At 44.1% G+C, this 24,477-nt stretch overlaps 1 protein-coding gene across 3 annotated transcripts in view; it reads left to right on the forward strand.

Annotated features, from left to right (window-relative positions):
• LLGL2 (LLGL scribble cell polarity complex component 2) overlaps positions 1-24,477 on the forward strand; it is a 624,825-nt gene that overhangs the window by 390,064 nt on the left and 210,284 nt on the right. For all 3 annotated transcript variants that reach the window (XM_069200160.1, XM_069200158.1, XM_069200159.1), the window contains exon 20: positions 7,960-8,224. In XM_069200160.1, the coding sequence (XP_069056261.1) occupies positions 7,960-8,224 (265 nt within the window). The remainder of the gene's footprint in view (positions 1-7,959; positions 8,225-24,477) is intronic.

The following is a 24,477-nucleotide window of genomic DNA, read 5'->3' on the forward strand; positions in this document are numbered from 1 at the left end:
CGGAGCCGAAAAAACAATCGACAGGGCTTTCGGAGCCGAAAAAAGCGACATCAGACCCTGTTTCTGGCTCCTATACCGAAGAGCATTCTATGTCTTCTCAAATGAAGAAACATAGATTTGAACAAGAACTGCAATCCACTGACGTGGATCACACGCAAAAGCGTATCTTTATTCAGCAGGGGACTGGGAAGATCAGTACCCTTCCACCTATCAAACGAAAGAGAACGCTTCAGTTTACTCCTCAGCAACAAACAACACAAAAGGTAACACCTCCTCCCTCGCCTCCACCTGTAACTCCGGCTTCGCCAACTTACACCCCGTCACATTCGCCAGCTCACACCGCCATGAGCCACGACGACCAAGATCAGGATGCGTGGGACTTGTACGACGCACCAGTGTCTGATAACAGCCCAGACACATACCCAACTAGGCCATCACCACCGGAAGACAGCACAGCCTACTCACAAGTGGTGGCTAGAGCAGCTCTATTCCATAATGTGGAACTACACTCGGAACAAGTCGAGGATGATTTTTTATTTAACACCCTCTCCTCAACCCACAGCTCCTACCAAAGCCTGCCGATGCTCCCAGGCATGCTACGCCATGCAAAGGACATTTTTAAGGAGCCAGTTAAAAGTAGGGCAGTGACGCCTAGGGTGGACAAAAAGTATAAGGCGCCTCCTACGGACCCTGTCTTCATCACCTCTCAGCTGCCACCAGACTCTGTGGTGGTAGGGGCTGCCAGAAAACGGGCAAACTCGCACACTTCTGGGGATGCACCTCCCCCAGATAAAGAAAGTAGGAAGTTCGATGCAGCCGGGAAGAGGGTTGCTGTCCAAGCAGCAAACCAGTGGCGCATCGCAAATTCACAAGCGCTGCTAGCGCGATACGACAGAGCCCACTGGGATGAGATGCAGCATCTCATTGAACATCTCCCAAAAGATCTGCAAAAAAGAGCAAAACAGGTTGTTGAGGAGGGTCAAAACATTTCCAACAATCAAATACGCTCCTCCATGGATGCAGCAGACACGGCCGCAAGAACCATTAATACGTCGGTTACCATCCGTAGGCACGCATGGCTCAGAACGTCTGGATTCAAGCCAGAAATTCAGCAGGCAGTGCTTAACATGCCAGTAAACGAGAAACTTCTGTTCGGTCCGGAGGTCGACACAGCTATAGAAAAGCTCAAGAAGGACACTGACACTGCCAAGGCCATGGGCGCACTCTACTCCCCGCAGAGCAGAGGATCTTATAACACCTTCCGCAAAACACCTTTTAGAGGAGGGTTTCGGGGTCAGGCCACACAAGCTAGCACCTCACAGTCCGCACCGCCCACCTACCAGGGACAGTACAGAGGAGGTTTTCGGGGCCAGTATAGAGGGGGGCAATTTCCTAGGAATAGAGGAAGATTTCAAAGCCCCAAAACCACTACCAACAAGCAGTGACTCACACGTCACTCACCCCTCCCACACAACACCAGTGGGGGGGAGGATACATCAATATTACGAAGCATGGGACAAAATAACTACAGATACATGGGTCCTAGCAATTATCCAACATGGTTATTGCATAGAATTCATGCAATTCCCTCCAGACATACCACCAAAATCACAAAATTTATCAAAATACCATTCACAACTTCTAGAGATAGAAGTTCAAGCACTACTGCAAAAAAATGCAATAGAATTAGTACCAAGCACACAAATAAACACAGGAGTTTATTCACTGTACTTCTTGATACCAAAAAAGGACGAAACACTGAGACCAATTCTAGACCTCAGGGTAGTAAACACATTCATCAAATCAGACCACTTTCACATGGTCACACTACAAGAAGTGTTACCATTGCTCAGAAAACACGACTACATGACAACCCTAGACCTCAAGGACGCATATTTCCATATACCAATCCATCAATCACACAGGAAATATCTAAGGTTTGTATTCAAAGGAATACATTACCAATTCAAAGTATTGCCTTTTGGTTTAACAACCGCTCCAAGAGTATTCACAAAGTGCCTAGCAGTAGTCGCTGCACACATCAGAAGGCAGCAAATACATGTGTTCCCGTATCTAGACGACTGGCTAATCAAAACCAGTTCGCTCACACAATGCTCAAACCACACAAATCAAGTCATACAAACCCTCTACAATTTAGGGTTCACCGTCAACTTTGCAAAATCAAACATTCTGCCAAGCAAAGTACAGCAATATCTAGGAGCCATAATAGACACGACAAAAGGAGTAGCAACGCCAACTCCACAAAGGATCCACAATTTCAACAGGGTCATTCAACACATGTCTCCAAACCAAACAATACAAGCAAGAACAATACTACAGCTCCTAGGCATGATGTCCTCATGCATAGCCATTGTCCCAAACGCAAGACTGCACATGAGGCCCTTACAACAGTGCCTAGCCTCACAGTGGTCTCAAGCACAGGGTCACCTTCTAGATCTGGTGTTGCTAGACCGCCAAACTTACCTATCGCTTCTATGGTGGAACAGTATAAATTTAAACATAGGGCGGCCTTTCCAAGACCCAGTGCCACAGTACGTAATAACAACAGATGCTTCCATGACAGGGTGGGGAGCACATCTCAATCAACACAACATAAGAGGACAATGGAACATACATCAAACAAAACTGCATATAAATCATCTAGAATTATTAGCAGTTTTTCAAGCACTAAAAGCTTTCCAACCAATCATAACCCACAAATACATCCTTGTCAAAACAGACAACATGACAACGATGTATTATCTAAACAAACAAGGAGGAACACATTCAACGCAGTTAAGCTTGTTAGCTCAAAAAATATGGAAGTGGGCAATCCACCATCAAATTGGTCTAATAGCACAGTTTATTCCGGGGATCCAGAATCAGCTGGCAGACAATCTCTCTCGAGATCACCAGCAAGTCCACGAATGGGAAATCCACCCACAAATTCTGAACACCTACTTCACACTCTGGGGAACACCACAAATAGACTTATTTGCAACAAAAGAGAACGCAAAATGCCAAAACTTCGCGTCCAGATACCCACACAAGCAATCCCAAGGCAATGCCCTATGGATGAACTGGTCAGGAATATTTGCTTACGCTTTTCCTCCTCTCCCTCTCCTTCCTTACCTAGTAAACAAATTGAGTCAAAACAAACTCAAACTCATTTTAATAGCACCAACGTGGGCAAGACAACCCTGGTACACAACACTGCTAGATCTGTCTGTAGTACCACACATCAAACTGCCCAACAAACCAGATCTGTTAACGCAACACAACCAACAGATCAGACACCCGGACCCAGCATCGCTGAATCTAGCAATCTGGCTCCTGAAATCCTAGAATTCGGACACTTACAACTTAGCCAAGAGTGTATGGAAGTCATAAAGCAGGCCAGAAGGCCATCCACTAGACACTGCTACGCAAGTAAGTGGAAAAGATTTGTTTGTTACTGCCATCATAATCAGATACAACCACTAGAGGCAACTCCAAAACATATAGTAGATTACTTGCTCCATTTACAAAAAGCAAAGCTAGCCTTCTCTTCTATTAAAATACACCTTGCAGCAATATCTGCATACCTGCAAACTACATATTCAACTTCCTTGTATAGGATACCAGTTATCAAAGCATTCATAGAAGGGCTTAAAAGAATTATACCACCAAGAACACCACCTGTTCCTTCATGGAACCTAAACGTGGTTCTAACAAGACTCATGGGCCCACCCTTCGAACCCATGCACTCTTGCGGAATACAATTCCTCACCTGGAAAGTTGCCTTTCTCATCGCCATTACATCTCTAAGAAGAGTAAGTGAAATTCAAGCGTTCACAACACAAGAGCCTTTTATACAAATACATAAAAATAAGGTCGTCCTACGACCTAATCCAAAATTTTTACCAAAAGTTATTTCTCCATTCCATCTAAATCAAACGGTAGAATTACCAGTATTCTTCCCACAGCCAGATTCTGTGGCTGAAAGAGCACTACATACATTAGATGTCAAAAGAGCATTAATGTACTACATTGACAGAACGAAGAACATCAGAAAAACTAAACAGCTATTTATTGCATTCCAAAAACCTCATGCAGGTAACCCAATATCAAAACAAGGTATAGCCAGATGGATAGTTAAATGCATCCAAATCTGCTACCTTAAAGCAAAAAGACAACTGCCCATTACTCCCAGGGCACATTCAACAAGGAAAAAAGGTGCTTCAATGGCCTTTTTAGGAAACATCCCAATGCAAGAAATATGTAAGGCAGCCACTTGGTCTACGCCTCACACATTCACCAAACACTACTGTATAGATGTGCTATCCGCACAACAAGCTACAGTAGGTCAAGCTGTATTAAGAACTCTATTTCAGACAACTTCTACTCCTACAGGCTAAACCACCGCTTATGGGGAACTAACTGCTTACTAGTCTATGCATACCATGTGTATCTACAGCGACAGATGCCATCGAACTGAAAATGTCACTTACCCAGTGTACATCTGTTCGTGGCATCAGTCGCTGAGATTCACATGGACCCACCCACCTCCCCGGAAGCCTGTAGCAGTTCAGAAGTTACCTTCAATTTTGTACATTTGTATATATATTACTTAATCCTTTAATAGGTACATACTTACATTTTTCATTGCGCGGGCACTATTACTATAGTACAACTCCTACCTCACCCTCTGCGGGGAAAACAATCGAAGATGGAGTCGACGCCCATGCGCAATGAGCACAGAAGGTGGAGTCACTCGGTCCCGTGACTCGAAAACACTTCTTCGAAGAAAAACAACTTGTAACACTCCGACCCAACACCAGATGGCGAGCTCATGCATACCATGTGAATCTCAGCGACTGATGCCACGAACAGATGTACACTGGGTAAGTGACATTTTCATTACATGCCAAATGGTTGCTATTGTTGTCTTCAACTTTTTTTTTTTAAAGAACATTTGTATGTGTCTTATAGTGTAGGTCTGGTTAGGGGTATTGCTAAATGGCATATTATGCTGCTATGTGTTTCACCAGGGTAGACCATGCAGTTTCGGTCTACATATAAGGACAAATAGATTTATCTTCACTAACTCATTTGGCAATACTGTCCTATAGTCATGGGTAGTGTTTCTTACCCATGGTTTCTTTGTCTATGTGACTTTAATTGCTGTGGTTCTTACCACATTACTTTTGGGGTGCTCATGCATGGGTTCGGATCCCATTGAGGGAGAAAGTAGTTTTATATTTAGTTTGTTAGTTCACCTCTAACACCGATTGGTCATATTAACATGGGTTTTCTTTATTACATGTTTTTGAATGTTTGACTCCTTATCCTGTGGTTCCTCTCACAAGTTTACCGTCTTGAAACATGTTAGGGCTCACCTACATGGATATGCATGCCCAGTCTTTTTGAATTATTCCAGACTAGTTTTGTTCGAAGGGCATATTTTTAATGGTCTCGATCACTGGTGAACCTATCTCCATGCTCTTAACATTTTCATAATTTTTTTTTTATTTTTTATTTTTTTATTGTGGTCCTTTACACAGTTCTTTTAGTGAAGAGGATGTGTTTCCTCATAGATATTCTTATGAATGCATGTCTATGTCTCTTATACTTGTCCAGTTTTCTTCTTGTTAGAGACTCTCATTATAGTTGGATCGCTTCTGACACATATTTGTCATACTAACATAGATTAGCTTATTCCCATGTTTTTCAGGTTTTATTTACCTGTGGTTCCTTCCACAGGTTTTAATGTCATAGAGTATATTATTACTCACCTCAATTATTATGATTTTCTGGTCTTTTTCTCTTGCTCTAAACCAGTTTTATGATAATTAGAGACTTTTTTGGGAGGTCTCGGTTCACATTCCCTCCTCCAGGATACTATGGGGGTTATTACAACTTTGGAGGAGGTGTTAATCCATCCCAAAAGTGACGGTAAAGTGACGGATATACCACCAGCCGTATTATGAGTCCATTATATCCTATGGAACTCGTAATACGGCTGGTGGTATATCCGTCACTTTTGGGACGGATTAACACCTCCTCCAAATTTGTAATAACCCCCTATGTCTTTGGTATCTGATTCTAAAGTAAGGAATCTGTGGCTAGATGTCTCTATCAGATGAACAAGTTATTTACCTTCGGTAACGCATCATTTGGTAGAGACAGGATCTAGCCGCAGATATAGGCCCTTCAGGGCCCTATGGGGGGAAATTCAAGACACTCTTTACAAGAAGTATAGTAACTTCCACTGCTTGTTTGTTGGAGTGCCCTTGTTGCATATCTGCAGGGATTCAACATGGAAGAACTAGCACACATTTACTCGACACTATTGTCTTGATTTAACAGTAAATGTTGCATCTGTAGGACTAGTAGGCCATTGATATTTCTTCCAGTAAGGTAGAATGTCCTAATTATTTCACCTGCTTGCTATATCAGCTAACTGTATTACTTTACAGAAACATTTCTTGATTGATAGATAAATAGAAAAATAGATATGTATTTATTTACGGCTCGTTATTCTGATTCAAGCATGTGAATCTATGCCAGATCCAATACTGGAGCGATAACAAATTACTTAACTGTACACTGTGGTTCACCAGTATTTTTTATATTTCATAGATTCACATGCTACTCATCCTTCTCCCCGATCCGGACTCGCCTAAAACATAACCTAAATTCACACTTGCGCTAAGAAGTCTGAGTTATGATGATACTAAGGGAGTAGTGTTTACTAGTCAGTCTCCTGATTGGCTGAAGTTTAGTTCTTTTTAAAACATCTAAATAGGTTACCAAAGTGGCTATTTTAAGCTTTTTAAAGCTCATTGTAGCATTGTATTGCTTATTACAAATTACTGTGAGACTCGGGCCAGGAATGATTCAAGCTTGTCAATCTATAAGAGAATCCAATACTGGAGAATACTGGAGAACCACAGTTTGCAGGTAATTAATTTTTATTTCTTCTGCAGTTCACAAACTATTACAACAGCCCAGGATCATCTTAGGCTACCAGGGTTTTTTGGCATTGATGTCTCAGAACAACGGTTCTTTCTCTTTTCACTTCAGCCAGGGTTTAGCCAAGCTCCTCTGTTATATTTGGACTGCTCTCATTGTAAAATTCAGAGAATTGTCATTGGGACAAATGACCAGCCCAGTTTTTTCCCATGCCCACCTGAGTTATTTTTTAGAGATGTCCGCTGTGGTACATTCATGCAAGAGGACTATGACGTTACATGGCCTTGCCCCTTTATTAATCACACACAGCATTTCTAGAACCTTTGTATAGGTAGGCTACTAGCCCCTAGCTTCATGTACAGACATTCAAAGACTCCATGAGGTCAAAGGGCTGAGCCTTGTGTGGTGGTTCTTAGGAAAGTACATAAAGAGTCCATAGGCAAGCACATTCCATAATAACCACTGATAAAGGAGGATTTGTAAGTGAGGCGTACTGTTCCCAGAAACCTGTCCAGAAGAAGACTCATTCTTAGTGCTTTCTCATTACCATTAAATATATTTTATACAAGGTATGACTCTAAAGAATATCTTAAGCTGGACTAGAAGAGATTCTCTCTTTTCCTTAGAACAACTGTGCTTCCCTTGGGATACCCTTTGTAGTATCACATCAAACATCCAAAACTTGTTTTTTGGAATAAAGTTTATGCCATCATGGTAATAGTTTGTAAACAAAAATTGTGCCAGGAGGACAACCTTTAATGCACTTGTTGCTAATATCTTAAGTATTGTAGTGTTCAGTGGGTGCCTAAATAGTTGATAGACTAAACAAAATGTTCAAAGATCCTTTTCAACACCAGAGGTTTTTCAAACAAGCAAAATAAATCATGTTGGTTGGTCATGCTGGAGAACCATTGTTATAGGCAGGTCATATGTACTTTTGTTTTCTACATTGTTCTTGTTGTCAAAGTTAAATTGATTCTCATGTTTTCTGCTTGCTTTTGGCAGGTATTCACGCTGCCTAAAGTGAGCTCCAAGTTGAAGCTGAAACTGACTGCCATGGAAGGCTCCCGGGTGCGTAAGGCTTCTGTAGCCAGTTTTGGGAGCCACAAGACCGATGACTACAGCGAGAATGACCTAGCCATCCTGACCAATCTGGGAGACATTCAGATAGTTTCGTTGCCCCACCTCAAGCCTCAGGTGCGCTATGGCTGCATCCGAAAGGAAGATGTCAGCGGCATCGCCTCCTGTGTTTTCACCCGATATGGGCAAGGTAACAGCCAAATCATCACACAAGCAGCAGGCTGATAATTGAGCTTATGATTAAAGGGTGCTTTTATACCTACAGGCATAAACACTTGATAACACGTGGAAACTCATAAGAAACTGGTCACACCAATTTGATTTTGGGGCTCTGCATCTAAGGGTACAGAGAGTCTCAAAAGAAACTAATGCCAGGGTACTGGAGCGGTACCTATATAGGCACCACACATCATTTCCAGAGCAGAACAGTGTCATTTCGGAGCCGCATGGCTCCACCTATCAACGCACATAGGTACTGCTGAAAAAGTAACAGATCAAGCCTGGTGCCTGGTAAATTTTCATAAGGTGAGTAATCTGCTGCAAGGTAGAGCCTCTACCATAAAGAGTGTTACCAAAGTTAAGTAATATGCTCTTTTGCGCCATTTTTCTGGAAATGCATAGAACTGCTATATTGTTCCAGATGGGCAACAGTCCAGTTCAATTACGATGGAGTGTGGAAATATAAGATTCTCTTTTCCCTTACCATTGAGCGTTTGGCTGAGTGGATAAGGAGGGATGCGCAGGTATGGGGTTTGCAGTGGGATGGCTGCATTCAGTACCATATTTCCCTATATACAGATTATATTTTTAATATTTATTCAACAGCCAGACACATTGTTCACTCGATTAATACAGATTCAAAATATTTATGGCAAGGTATACGGCCTTCGCGTGAACTGGGACAAATCAGCTGTATCCTGTTGGTGGATATCCCTCCGCAATCACCCCTAGTGTTCTTACAATCAGAAGAATTAAGAGACCCTTTAAGTACTTCAACATGTACATTTCCAGGGACTCCAACACCAGCTGGAGTTGGAATAGTGCACCTGTGACATAGAAGGCTAGGGGCACATGGCATGCTGGTTAACACTACTGTTGAACATGTTGAGACATATAGCATTAACTAAAATGGTGGCCTTACCACAGATGCTCTATGCTCTTTAAATATACCCATACAGAATAGCCTCAGTGGTACTACAAGCTTACAGATATGTGTAAATAATGTTGTATCAGTGTGGGGTTCCTCTGAGAGTGTCACACTAGCAATGCATACAATCACCATATGATGGAGGTGTTGGTGCTGTGGTTGATCCTGCCACGTGACTAGAAATAGTGTCATTTTGGGGGCTTCTCCTTGATCCTGGCTATATGGAGCCCAGATTTCGGTGCTGATGCTGATGCACTCTGTAACAATGTTAACAGTATAATGTTGGCATAGAGCATGATTCTTTAGCACTCTGTGCACTCTACCTCTGATAACTAGTGCATATGCTGCCTGTTTAAATTGTATTGGTGATTGGTTTATCCATGATTGACATATTTGATTTACTAGCAAGTCCATAGTATAGTGCACCATGTGTGCATGGGGCCTGTAAACGAAATGCCACATGTGGGCCTGCAGCACTGAATGTGCAACCCACATGAGTAACCCTGTAAAGATGTCTCAGGCCTGCCATTGCAGTGCCTGTGTGTGCAGTTTTTAACTGCCATGCTGACCTTGCACGTGCACCCACTTTACTTTTACTGCATGTAAATCACCCCTAAGTTCAGCCCAAGGCAGCCACATGGGCGGGGTGCAGTGTATTTAAAAGATAGGACTTGTACTAGTGTTTTTTTACATGTTATGATACTGAAATACTACTAAATCAGTTTTTCACTATAGCGAGGCCCATTTCTCCCATAGGGTAACGTGGGGTATTGCCTTGCAATATCTTTTAAGTGTAATTTCCCATTGGGAGCTTATAGAGAAATGGAGTTTGGGGTCTCTGAACTCACAAATTCAAAATACATCTTTTGGTAAGTTGATTTTTGAATTTTTAGAAAGTGGACATTTTCTTACATACCAATCTGTTCCTCGGTCTGTCTGTGGAATACAGTTCTGGATCAGGATGACAAGCAGTTTGTGCATTTACTCTAGACAGTCATACAAAGGGAGCTGAGGTGTGCCCTGCATATCCTGATGGCTCATTACTAAGTTAGTTGATGGGTCTTACTGAGCTAGAGTGGTGGGAGGAACTGACACTTACACCTAAATAGGGCTGTGCCTATCCTACACAAAGCAGTCTCCAACCCCCTGGAGTATGTCTGGGGCCATGGCAGGGAAGACGGGGTCTTGTGCGCTGCAAAGATTTCTTTTTGAAGTTTGCCTACTTCAAAGGTAGAAATGGGTCTAAGTACTGGACCTCTGACACAACATAGTTCGAACACTTCTGGACTGCACACATTTTGTCAGGAAGAAGAACTGGATGGTGTAGGAGGGACTGCCACTCTGCCTATTGTTTTGTTGTGCTGGGCTGCTGCTTGCTGCTTCTGTCCTTGGAGTAAAAGGACTTGACTTGGCTATCTACATCCCCCTTTCCAAGTTTCTCCAAAGGCTTGAACTGAGCTTGTCTCCTGTTACGAAGTCTCAGGGCCATCAAAGACTTCACCTGCCAGCACCTGGGCTCTCCTGCTGAGAGTCCGGCTTGTCAGGTGGTGCCAAATCTAGTTCCTGGGCCCTTGGAAGTGTGCTCTGGTGCAACCAAGAAGAAACCAAGCACATCAACTTCAGAGCAACTTTGGAACTGGCACTGCTGTCTGATTCCTGCTGAGTGGAAAGACCGTGACCGCAACACATGCCCAATCCTGCTGCAACACCCTTGATGTCCCATCTGTGATACGACTCCGCCGCAGCACCTGTGGCCCCGTGGTGTGACCCTGACACCGCAAAGTTGATGCCTTGCATCTTGACCTGCTGGATTCATCGACCCATCCTTGTTGTAAAGAACTGACGCTGCATCACGTCCCCTGCAACCGTAAGGAACCAGTGCCTCACCTCCCCTGTGCAGCAATAAGGAACTAACGCCTCACCTCCCCGGTAGCAGTAAGGAACTGATGCCGCACCGGCTCCAGCGAAGCCTCACCTCGCTGACTCCGTGCAGCGTTTTTGTTTCCTCATCTCTTTCCATGGTACTGTACCTGGGGTCTGTGCGACTCCGTGACTTGCCTGCAGTCCTTCACAAGTGGCGTCGGACTGTTCGAAGAAACTCTGTCAAAACGCCTTGATAGCCTCACTTGGAGCTATTGTGTTTCTAAGCGCTATACTAAGATTTTCTTTTTTTTTTTTAATTGTTTCTTTACTTGTGTATGTTGGATTCTTGTTTTGGGCTTGTTTTACTCTGATAAATATCAGCTATTTTTCTAAACTGGTGTGGAGTGTTTGTGTGGTGTTTTCACTGTTACTGTGTGTGTACAAATACTTTACATGTTGCCTCTGAGATAAGCCTGACTGTTTGAACCAAGCTACCAGGGGCGTGAGCAGGGGTTATTTTAGCTGTCTGGCTCCCTTACCTTGACTAGACTGAGGGCCCCTATGTGGACAAGGTGCAAACCTCTGCCAACTAGAGACCCTCATTTCCAACAAGTGGAATAAGACATTTGCTAAAGAAACACCACTATGGTTGTGGTCCTTGTTAAAGGAAACATCTGGGTTGCAGGGATTTAAGGGCTGGTATAGGCTGGGAATCTCAAAGATGGGCAACTTCTGGGCTGCGCACCAGATGTTATCCTTCAAAGAAACTGTAGGAAAGTGCCATAATTCTGGTATAGTTACCTCCACGTTTTGCCTGATGTCAGTGTGTTTGGACTGTTGTTTACTGGGATCCTGCTAACCAGGCCCCCAGTGACAGTGCTCTTGCCCCTACATTTAGTTGTTGGTTACCTTTCACATCCACAATTGGCATACTGGTGCACCCATGTGGGTACCTAGGTACCCAGGGCATTGGTACTCCAAGGGTGCCCCATGGGCTGCAGTATGTATTATGTCACTCCTGGGAGCCCATGCAAACTGATTGCAGGCCTGCCATTGCAGCCTGCATGAAAGGTGCATGCACCCTTTCACTGCCACACCTGACCACTGCACTTAGACATTAGAAGTCACCTCTCTGGTTGGCCCTTCAGCCCAAGGGTGCATGTCTCTACATGTGAGGGTACCCCTGCCTGAGCCGGGCACCTCTGCAGACCCCAGGCCAATTCCTGGACTCTGTAAGTGCTGGGAAGCCATCTTAAGGTATGCAGTGGACATTGGTTAACACAAGTGGTCCAACTACAAAACCTACTCGAAACCTAGGCATGTATGGTATCAAACATGTTGGAATCATGCAATTACACAGATTCCAGTATTAGTTGCATGATACCATGTACTGTGGGGGTTCCCTAGGGGGATCCCCCAGTTCTGCCTGTGCATACTTACAGGGTACAGCTGCCAGCCGTGCTGCTGCTGACCCCAGACACTGTTCTGCCTTCCTGCTGATGAGCGAAACTCAGGCGGGAGGAGCAGAACAAAGGATTTCCTGCAAGGGAGAGGAGTGACCATCTCTCCCTGTGCATTAGATGTCTAAGGGCTGGGGTGTGTGGCCTCTGAGCGCCACCAGACTGCTTTGAGGGGACACAATTGGTGCCCTCCTTGCATAATCCGATTTGCACCAGTTCAGGAACCCTGTGCTTTGTGCAGTTTCGTTCTGGCACAAAACTGCAAAACGCACAGGGGAGTGACCACCCTCTTCTCCAGCTCCTTCCCTAGGGAGGTGTCCAGAGCTCTGCCAGGTGGCCACTTGATTCTGCCATCTTGTAAATAAGATATGCAAAGGCCCCTGAGAGCATCTGGTTGGTTAGGCCTGGTAGGAGACCTCCCTGACCCCCTCTGATAGGTGGGTCGCTGCAGAGAGTGACCAGCCCCATTTCAGAGTTATTTGAGGGCCTCTTTGCAGGTGGGGTCTCAGATTTGTCACGCAAGACTCTACAAGTAACTCTTAGCAAGACATCTTCTGCCCCTGGCCTCTGGAACATCTGCTGGCCTTTGCCTGGAACCAAACAAGTCTGCTTCTGGTGGGAAGGCTCCCACTGCAGCATTGTTTCCCCGGATCCTGCAAGAATTCTGCAAACATCCAAAAGGCTGTGCATCCTCCAGGATCACAAGGACTCTGTTTGCACCAGCAAGCACGAAGGAATCTCCCTTGGAGTGAAGGAGTCCCTCCCTTGCAACTGTAGGCACTTTCAGGCATCGTCAGCCAGTTGGTGGGGGTCCGCTCTTCCTGGACTTCCGAAGATCCTGCTTCACAGGTGGTGAGTATGTAGTCTCCTCTGGGTCCTGCTTGTCTTCTATCCAAGTTGGGAGACTGTGGGCCCTTGCTCCTGCCACTGGATGTGCACCCCTGTGCACTGCAACTGTTGTATTTGCCAAGGCTTGTTGGTTGTTCCTCCGAGAGAGCTTCTGCCTCCAAGAAGCCCTGGCCCCCAGCACTCTGAAAACCGACAATCAGCTTCTGTCCTGCAACGTGGGACTGTTTTGCTGGGCTGGTAAGGCCTCCTTTTGTCAGGCCCCTGTGGGTCACTCTTGGGGGTCCATCAACTTCTGTTGACCTTCCTGTGTGCTGAGGGCCAGCTCTGACTCCCCCTCCTGGGTAGAGTTCCCTAGATCTTGCTGGTCACCAAACTTTGCAAAACCTTCTGCAACTCCTATTTGCACTTGCCTGTGCTTTTTGGTGTCCTGGCTGGTCACTGACCCTCCTACAATCTAGCGAGCATAGAGGGACAGCTCGTCGGCAACTCCTGGGATGTTCAACAGCTCCTGGACCCCGCAGCTGTACTTCTTCTTCCACCAACTTGCAGGAATTTAATCTTCAGGAGGGTGAGCATTTTCACCTGCACCAACTGGGCACCTCTTTGGGTGCTGGTCTCGGTCCCCTTCCTTTGCAGGTCCTCCACGTCCAGAATCGTCCACGGGACGTGACAGCAGCTGGACAATTCGAGGCATCCACAGTCTTCAGAAAGAGTCCCTTCTCCCCTCTACATCTGAGCCCCTGCTGTAGGTACTCGTGTCTTCTGGGTATACTGGGGTAGGAGCACTCTCCATCCATCCTCTTGCCTGCTGTTTCCCTCGGGGTCCACTGGGAAGGGTTCTGAATTTCACAAACTCCAACCACTGCACTCTGTGTTAGCATATGAAACAACTGGGTGGGTAACTGACTTACTCCTGGTTGCTGGGGTCACTTAGTGTACTTCCCTCTGGTGTTCCTAACTGGCACCAGCCCCTGGTTAACCACTACACTTACCTTGGCTGGAGTCTCCCGTTCACATTCTACTTTTAGTATATGGTTTGGCCCTCCTGTAGGGCCCTGTATATTTCTATGCTATTTCAGCTGGTTATTTTATGTATGTAGTTGTATGTAGTGTCTCCAAAGGGAGATACAACAATGGTAGTTTGGTAGTATTGCTGTAATAAAGAACCCTTTATTTTTCCAACACTTGCGTGGTTCTTTCTTGTGACTAAGTTATTGTCTAGCTACTGTGGTATTACAAGTGCTTTGCATTCCTCCAGGATAAGCTTTCGCTACTCACCTCGGCTACCCCTAGAGAGCTTCTGCTGTCAGGACACCTATTAACTATCACTAAGGGTTGCCTGGACTCAGTATAGGGTGCCACACCATAGGTGTACAGTATAAACTGAGCCAGTCTCCTACAGAAATTGTGGAAGAAGCAGGAGTCAGATCTTGGGAAAACTAGAAGATGATTGAGTTGAGGCCATGATAGTAACTACACAATTAGTAATACTTTCCCAGTTGAGACTTATTCATTTTAAATACTTTTACCAGATATGTTACACCCCTTACAGACTGTGGAAGATGGGAAGGGGTGGTGGCCCTAAATGCCATAGATACAGGGGTACTGAAATTAACATATTGGAATACGTGTTTGGAATACACATAGACCAACACCCCAATTATGCAATATTGGGGGGTGTTTCTGGGGTGGGATGGTAACTGGGGACAGAAGATATTGATCTATATTGTGTGCATGCCTGCAAAGTTAGACATAGCGAGTCACTGGGGATCTAGAGGGGTCACAGCCATCCGCCAGTGGCTACATGGGATGGACTATTGTTCTATTGCGGAAGAGTCACTTTATAAATCCAAAGGTTATCGAAACAAACATGCAAATATATGAAGTCATTGGAGAGACCAATTCAGCATGATCATGACCTTATTTGGAGATAGGAGGTTGCAAGCAGATTAGCGGGGTTACATCCCCTGATAGCTAAAGCACCTGCTATGCATGGAGACTCTACATATATAGTCATACTGTGTAATAATGTACATTAGTTGTTGATATACATGTCAATGATCATTGACATTGTGTTCCTGTTATGCTTTATTTTGGTTTGTATTGTTGTAGAATTCCAATAAACAGATTTCCCTTCAGTTGGTAACACTCATAATTTTTGGGGAAATAAATCAATAAATAAAGCTTGTTAGGAGACACCTGGCAGCTTGAGCTGTCTGCTTTCTTTTTGTGTGTACCCGTTTCTGAAGGTGTAACATTTAATCCAGTAATGCTTAGAATCACATTGGTATAAGTGAGGCAAAAAATGGTAATAAATGTATAGTTGTTCCAGAAAGGGTACTTCAAAATATATATATGTTCGATGGCATGTGTAGCTGCATAAGTCCGGCCATCTAGTGTTGGGCTCGGAGTGTTACAAGTTGTTTTTCTTCGAAGAAGTCTTTTTTCGAGTCACGGAATCGAATGACTCCTCCTTTTGTGATAGAAAACAAACAAAGGAGTCAATGCCCATGCGCACTATCAGCTGCTAGGTTCGGACGTGTTTACTCTCGCTCCGAGACTTTCAAATCAGAAACTTTATAATAACTTTATTCTACCGTCGGTATTGTTTCGATCGGGTTCCCCTCTGCAATCGAGCTGATAGTAACGTCGGAAACCAGAAAACGCCCTTTTGGGCGCTTGCGCCCCACTCAGGCCTGTTCAGGCCTACCACGCCGGAGCCTGATGGATCGGACTCGATTCCGATTCTGTCCTCGATGCCATGCAAAATTCCCCTACACAGATCAACATGTGTTATATACCTATGTCTCTCTCACGAACATTGAGAAGAAGGCTGTGAAGCTTGTTGGTCGTTCCTGTTGAAAAAGACACTGTGTGACTGGAGAGCTAGGAGACTCGAAATGGCATTGAAGCATACAGAGTCCACTGACACCTTAGAAGAAGGCCCAGATGGCTGTTTCGATCCAGGACACCGACTCCGAAGCAGATTCGAATGAAGACAGCCAACCGATCACTGCAGCTCAGCATGTGAGTACCGTTGCCCCTACGCCCACTTCAAAGAGACCTATTAAGGGCTTGGGTGCACCTCTGCCAGAGAGCCATGGTTCTACCTGAAAGAAAATCATCGGTGACCGCCTTCGGGTTCGGTGCCGAAAAAGGCCACACCTGTTTCGATGCAGGAGTCGAGCAAATCTATTAAAAGCTCCACATCTGAGTCGAGCCGACTTCCACACTCTTCGGAGTCGAAAATTAGACATCTGGCTTCGGAGCCAAAACCACAGGCTGTATCTTCGGGACCGAAAAAGTTATCCACTTCGGAGCTAAAAAAATCTTTTTATACAGAGGAACAAGGCCTTTCGAGCCGGTTAAAACACAGCTCAAAGACAATTGATGATCATTCCTCTAAAACAGCTAGAACATCAGAATATCTTTCTGAAGACTTAGATATTCAGCCAATCCTTGAAATCAGGGACACCAAACAAAGGAGGATACATATCCAAAAGGAGACTGGGAAGATCATTGCTTCACCTCCTCCGCAAACCAAGCGAAAACTGGCGTTTCAAGAGACTCTTGACACTGCTCCACCACCAGCAAAGATATTTAAACAGAAGGAGAAACCATTACCTTTACATATTTCTCCACCACATTCGCCACAACTTTCTTTCTCTCCATCACCTACTGCCCCACCACCATTGCCTTCACCTACACATTCCCATACATATTCGCATGGAGATACAGTTGACCCCTGGGGCTTGTATTATCCAGATCCCATACCACTGAATGACCCAGACCTCTATCCGTCCAAACCTTCGCCACCAGAAGATAGCACGGTTTATACACAGGTTATTTCAAGAGCAGCTGCATACCATGGGGTTCAAATGCACGCTGAGCCTTTCTTTTCAACACATTGTCCTCCACCCACTCACAATACCAGTGCTTGCCGATGTTGCCTGCTATGCTTAGACACGTAGACGACCTATTTAAAGAACCTGTCAAGGCCAGAATAGACACAAAATACAAACCAGCACCAACAGACCTGGTGTATATTACACAACAGGTACCACCAAACTCTGTTGAGGTCAGTGCTGCTAGAAAAAGGGCCAATAGCTAATCTTCAGGGGATACCCCTCCCGTGACAAAGAAAGCAGAAAGTTTGATGCCGCTGGTAAGAGGGTAGCTACACAAGCAGCTAACTAAAGGCGCATTGCCAATTCACAAGCCCTGCTAGTGAGATATGTCAGGGCACACTGGGACGAAAAGCTGGAATTTGTACAATACCTGCCAAAAGAACATCAAAAAAGTTCTCAACAAATTGTTGAAGATGGTCAGGCAATTAGCAATAACCAAATAAGACCTGCTCTTGACCCAGCCGATACAGCACCTAGAAGCATAAACACTAGCACAACCATCCGTAGGCAGGCATGGTTAAGATCTTCTGGGTTCAAACCAGAGATCCAACAGGCAGTGCTCAATATGCCCTTTGATAAACAAAACATCTATTTGGACCTGAGGTTGACACAACTATTGAGAAGCTCAGGAAGGACTCAAACTGCAAAAGCTATGGGAGCTCTATACACTACACGTTTTAGAGGTTCCTTTCTAAAAAACAGCAATTTAGAGGAGGTTTAAAGCCCCAGTCTGCTTCCACCTCGCAAGCTAAACAAGGTCAGCAGCAATACCAAAGAGGAGCATTTAGAGGCTCTTACAGAGGTCAACACTTCGGAGCCAGAGGCAAATTTCAAACCTCAAAGAGTGTCACCACTCCCTCAAAACAGTGACTTTCTCAGTATACCACAGCCCCACACATCTCCTGTGGGGGGCAGACTGCAGCAGTTCCATTCCCAATGGCAAAATATGACGACAGACCAGTGGGTACGTTCAATTATCTGCAATGGTTACGGCCTAGAACTCATTTCTGTTCATCCAAACATTCCCCCTCGCTATCACAGGCTGTCCCCCGAACACAACGTTCTGTTACAACAAGAGGTACAATTGCTATTACTAAAAGAAGCAATAGAATTGGTTCCAAAATCTCATCAGGGAACAGTAGTATATTCACAATTATTTCCTCATACGCAAAAAGGATGGTACTCTCAGACCCATTCTGGATCTCAGACCACTAAATTTATATATCCTGTCAGAACATTTTCACATGGTAACTCTGTAGGATGTCATTCCACTGCTGAAAAACAAGATTACATGACTGCATTAGATCTCAAAGATGCCTATTTTCTTATCCTGATACATCCAGCTCATCGAAAATACCTAAGATTTGTAATAGCAGGAAACCACTACCAATTAAGGTTCTTCCCTTCGGCATAACAACAGCTCCAAGGGTTTTCACAAAATGTCTAGAGGTAGTAGCAGCTTAACTAAGAAGTCAACACATACATGTCTTTCCTTACCTAGACGACTGGCTAAAAAAAACAATCAATATTATACAATGCCAGGAACACACTCAATACACAATAGAAACCCTACACACATTGGGGTTCACAATCAATTACTAAAAATCTCATCTTCCGCCAGCTCAGGTTCAACCTTACCTAGGTGCTATTCTCAGTACCCAAAAAGCCTTAGCCTATCCAAATATACAAAGAATACAAGCTTTTCAAAATCTTATATCACAGATGCAGCCCAATCAACGTTACACTGTAAGGTTTATCATGAAACTATTGGGAATGATGGCATCATGCATCGCAATAGTACAGCATGCAAGATTAAACATGAGAACACTACAACAGTGCCTCTCACAGCAATGGTCTCAAGCACAGGGTCAATTGCAGGATCTCGTGTTGTTAGACCGCCAAACGCACAAATCTCTTCAATGGTGGAATCACAACAATTTAATAAAAGGGCAGTCATTTCAGGACCCTGTGCCTCAGACCAAAACAACAACAGACGCATCAATGATAGGTTGGGGAGCTCACCTCTATAACCTTACCATACAAGGGGAATGGAATTCAATATAGTTAACTTATCACATAAACCATTTAGAATTGTTAGCTGTGTTTCTTGCCCTAAAAGCATTTCAACCCCTTCTCAAGCTCAAAACAGTTTTGATAAAAACAGACAATATGAGAACAATGTATTATCTGAGGAAACAAGGAGAAACACATTCATCTCAACTGTCCCTTCTAGCCCAAACAATTTGGAAATGGGCAATTCACAATCACATTTACTTGCTAGCGGAATACATCCTAGGGATACACAATCAGCTAGCGGACCTACTAAGCAGGACATAGCAACAGATACACTAATGGGTGATTCACTCTCCGGTACTTCAACAGTACTTTTAAATGTGGGGAACACCAGAAATAGACCTATTTGCAACAAGTGAAAACACAAAATGCCAAAACTTCGCATCCAGACACCTAAACTTTCTGTCCAAGGGCAATGCTCTATGGATCAGCTGGTCAGGGGTATTTGCTTACGCTTTCCCCCTCTCCCATTAATTCCATTTCTGGTCTGTAGACTGCGTCACACCTCTCTCACCGTGATACTCATAGCCCCCACTTGGGCATGGCAACATTGGTACACAACACTCCTAGATCTGTCAGTAGTACCTCATCGCAAACTTCCAAACAGACCAGATTTGTTAACACAGAACAAAGGTCAAATCAGACATCCCAGTCCCAGTGTTCTCAACTTAGCGATTTGGCTCCTGAAGTCATAGAGTTTGGATACTTACACCTTCCATTAGAATGTATGGAAGTTCTAAAACAGGCACGCAAACCTACAACTAGGCAATGCTATGCTAACAAGTGGAAACGTTTTGTTTACTACTGCCAGCTCAAAAATATAGACCCACTTAAAGCATCAATACAAGATATTGTATGCTACCTGCTTCATTTACAAAAAACAAATTTAGCTTTTTCCTCTATTTAAATTCATCTTACTGCTATATCAGCATACTTACAAACTATACTACATACTTCTCTCTTTAGAGTTCCTGTTATTAAAACCTTTATGGAAGAACTTAAGCGTATTATTCCACTAAGAACTCCACCAGTTCCTTCTTGGAATCTGAATATTGTATTAACAAGATTAATGGGACCACCATTCGAGCCCATGCATTCATGTGATATTCAATTTCTAACTTGGAAAGTTGCTTTCTTAGTAGCAATTTCTTCATTAAAAAGAGTTAGTGAAATACAAGCATTCACTTTGGAGGAACCGTTTTTACAAGTACACAAACCTAAAGTAGTACTTAGGACAAATCCAAAATTTTTGACAAAAGTAGCTTCTCCTTTTCAGATTAACCAAACAGTGGAATTGCCGGTCTTCTTCCCACAGCCAGGCTCAACTGCTGAAAGAGCTCTTCATACTCTTGACCTTAAAGAGCTCTAATGTACTATGTTGATAGAACAAAAGAGTTTAGAAAAACTAAACAGCGTTTTGTTGCTTTTCAGCAACCACGTAAAGGAAATCCTATCTAAACAAGGATTAGCTAGATGGATTGTAAAATGCATCGAAACATGTTTCATTAAAGCAAAAAGTCAACTTTTAATAACACCTGAAGCACCTTCCACTAGGAAAAAAATGCTTCCATGGCTTTTCTAGGTAGCATACTAATGCTAGACCTATGTAAAGCTGCCACATGGTCCACGCCACATACATTCACAAAACAATACTGTGTGGATGTATTATCAAAGCAACAGGCCAATGATGGTCAAGCAGTACTAAAAACACTATTTCAAACCACTTCAACCTTTATAGGCTAGCCACCGCTTCATTGGGAGAAGGACTGCTTTTTAGTCTACGCACAGCATGTATATCTTCAGCTACACATGCCACCAAACTGAAAATGTCACTTACCCAGTGTACATCTGTTCGTGGCATGTAGTGCTGCAGATTCACATGCACCCTCCCTCCTCCCCAGAATCTTGTAGTTGTTGCAGTACTTATTTGTATATATGTATATATATATTTATATTTGCATGGACATCTTATTTACTTATTACATTTAGTTGTACGTTTACATTCTTTCACTTTATCACTCCTTCCTATACCCTTCTGCTGGAGAACAATCTAACAAAGGAGTCTATGCCCATGCGCACTATCATGAAGAGGAGGAGTCACTTGATCCTGTGACTCGAGAAAATACTTCTTTGAAGAAAAAGAACTTGTAACACTCCGAGCCCAACACTAGATGGTGAAATATGCACAGCATGTTACTCTGCAGCGCTACATGCCACCAACAGATGCACACTGGGTAAGTGACATTTTCCATATATATATATATATGTTCGATGGCATGTGTAGCTGCAGATACACATGCTGTGCACATCCCGCCATCTGGTGTTGAGCTTGGAGTGTTAAAAGTTGTTTTTCTAAGAAGAAGTCTTTTCGAGTCACGAGACCGAGGGACTCCTCCCATTTCGACTCCATTGCGCATGGGCGTCGACTCCATCTTAGATTGTTTTTTTTCCGCCATCGGGTTCGGACGTGTTCCTTTTCGCTCCGTGTTTCGGGTCGGAAAGTTAGTTAGAATCTCGGAAAAAACGTCGGTATTGTTTGCGTTCGGTATCTGGTTAGTTACAACAGATCGACACCGAATTTAGAAGAGTTCCGGTGGCCCTTCGGGGTTTTTTCGATCCCCCGTCGGGGCCTGGTCGGCCCGGCCACGTGTGAATTCAAGGCTGATGGAATGGACCCCATTCCGCTTCTGTCCAAAATGCCATAACAAGTATCTGTATACGGATCAGCATCTGATCTGTAACTTGTGCTTGTCCCCAGAGCACAAGGAAGATACTTGTGAGGCCTGTCGAGCGTTTCGGTCCAGAAAGACGTTAAGAGACCGAAGAGCCAGAAGTCTGCAGATGGCGTCGACGCCGACAGAACAAGAGCGTTTCGAGGAAGAAGAGGAAGCTTTCTCTATCCACGAATCGGACTCTGAAGAGCTCGAGGCCGAAGAAACGCCGAAAACCGTGAGTAAGACGTCGAAACATAAGACTCACGAGAAGTCAACAAGAGCCCAGGGGATGCCACCGCCAACAGGCCATGGCTTAACCCAAAAAAGCGGTGACCGAGCCAAGGCACCGAAAAAGGGCACGCTGGTGTCAAAGTCATCCGACTCCGGTCGAGATACCGCCACACAGCAATCTCGGACCCGAGACATCAGCTCTGAGAAATTTCGGCACCGTGACAGCGGCACCGAACAAATTCGGCACTGAGACACCACCACGCCGAAAATTACAAAGGTTTCTTCGGAGCCTAAAAAGACCTCCGAAAAAGTTTCGGTTCCGAAACATCCAGCCTCGGAGCCGAGAACCTATGCTCCCAGGAATGCTAAAACATTCAAAACAAATCTTTCAGGATCCTGTTAAAGGCCGAGCCATAACTCCAAGGGTGGAGAAAAAGTACAAGCCATCGCCAACAGATCCTGTTTATATTACAACGCAGTTAACTCCAGACTCAGTAGTTGTCGGGGCAGCTCGTAAGAGAGCAAACTCTCATACCTCGGGAGACGCACCACCTCCAGACAAAGAGAGTAGCAAATTGATGCTGCAGGCAAAAGGGTTGCAGCACAAGCAGCAAACCAATGGCGCATTGCCAACTCACAAGCACTTCTGCCAAGATATGATAGGGCTCATTGGGACGAAATGCAACATTTGATAGAACACTTACCCAAGGAGTTCCAAAAAAGAGCACAACAAGTGGTGGAAGAAGGACAAAGTATCTCTAATAATCAGATACGGTCTTCAATGGATGCAGCAGATATGGCTGCAAGGACCGTAAATACTGCAATAACAATAAGAAGGCACGCATGGCTCCGCACGTCAGGTTACAAGCCGGAAATTCAACAAGCCGTGCTAAATATGCCATTTAATGAACAGCAGTTGTTTGGGCCGGAAGTCGACACTGCTATTGAGAAACTCAAGAAAGACACTGATACGGCAAAAGCCATGGGCGCACTCTACTCCCTGCAGAGCAGAGGCACCTTTCGCAAAACACCTTTTAGGGGAGGGTTTCGAGGACAACCTACAGAAACCACAACATCACAAACAAGGCCCACTTACCAAAGCCAATATCAGCGGGGAAGTTTTCGGGGGCAATATAAAGGGGGACAATTCCAAAGAAGTAGAGGAAAATTCCAAAGCCCCAAAAGTCCTCAAAATAAGCAGTGACTCACAAGTCACACATCCCCATCACATAACACCTGTGGGGGGAAGATTAAGCCAATTTTACAAACATTGGGAGGAGATAACAACAGATACTTGTGTACTAGCAATTATCCAGCATGGTTATTGCATAGAATTTCGCGAATTCCCTCCAACAGTCCCACCGAAAACACACAGTATGTCGAAACAACATATAAATCTTCTAGGATTAGAAGTTCAAGCATTGCTCCAAAAAGAAGCAATAGAATTAGTACCAAAACAAGAACTAAACACAGGAGTTTACTCACTGTACTTTCTGATACCCAAAAAAGACAAAACTCTAAGACCTATACTAGATCTCCGAATATTAAATACATACATCAAATCAGACCATTTTCACATGGTTACATTACAAGAAGTAATCCCACTGCTCAAACAACAAGACTACATGACAACACTGGATCTAAAGGATGCATATTTCCATATACCAATACATCCTTCACACAGGAAGTACCTAAGGTTTGTATTCCAAGGGATACATTACCAATTCAAAGTGTTGCCATTCGGAATAACAACTGCGCCAAGAGTTTTTACAAAATGTCTAGCAGTAGTAGCTGCACATATCAGAAGGCAGCAAATACATTTGTTCCCGTACCTAGACGATTGGTTAATCAAAACCAACACGCAAAAACAGTGTTCACAACACACAAATTACGTCATAGAAACCCTACACAAACTAGGTTTCTCAATCAATTACTCAAAGTCACACCTTCTGCCGTGTCAAACACAGCAATACCTAGGAGCAACAATCAACACAGTAAAAGGAATTGCCACTCCAAGTCCACAAAGAGTCCAAACATTCTAAAATGTCATACAAGCCATGTATCCAAACCAAAAGATACAGGTCAAATTAGTAATGAAACTCCTAGGCATGATGTCCTCATGCATAGCCATTGTCCCAAACGCAAGGTTGCACATGCGGCCCTTACAACAGTGCCTAACATCACAGTGGTCACAGGCA

This window comes from Pleurodeles waltl, chromosome 7 (genome assembly GCF_031143425.1).
Source record: "Pleurodeles waltl isolate 20211129_DDA chromosome 7, aPleWal1.hap1.20221129, whole genome shotgun sequence".
Classification (NCBI taxonomy): domain Eukaryota; kingdom Metazoa; phylum Chordata; class Amphibia; order Caudata; family Salamandridae; genus Pleurodeles; species Pleurodeles waltl.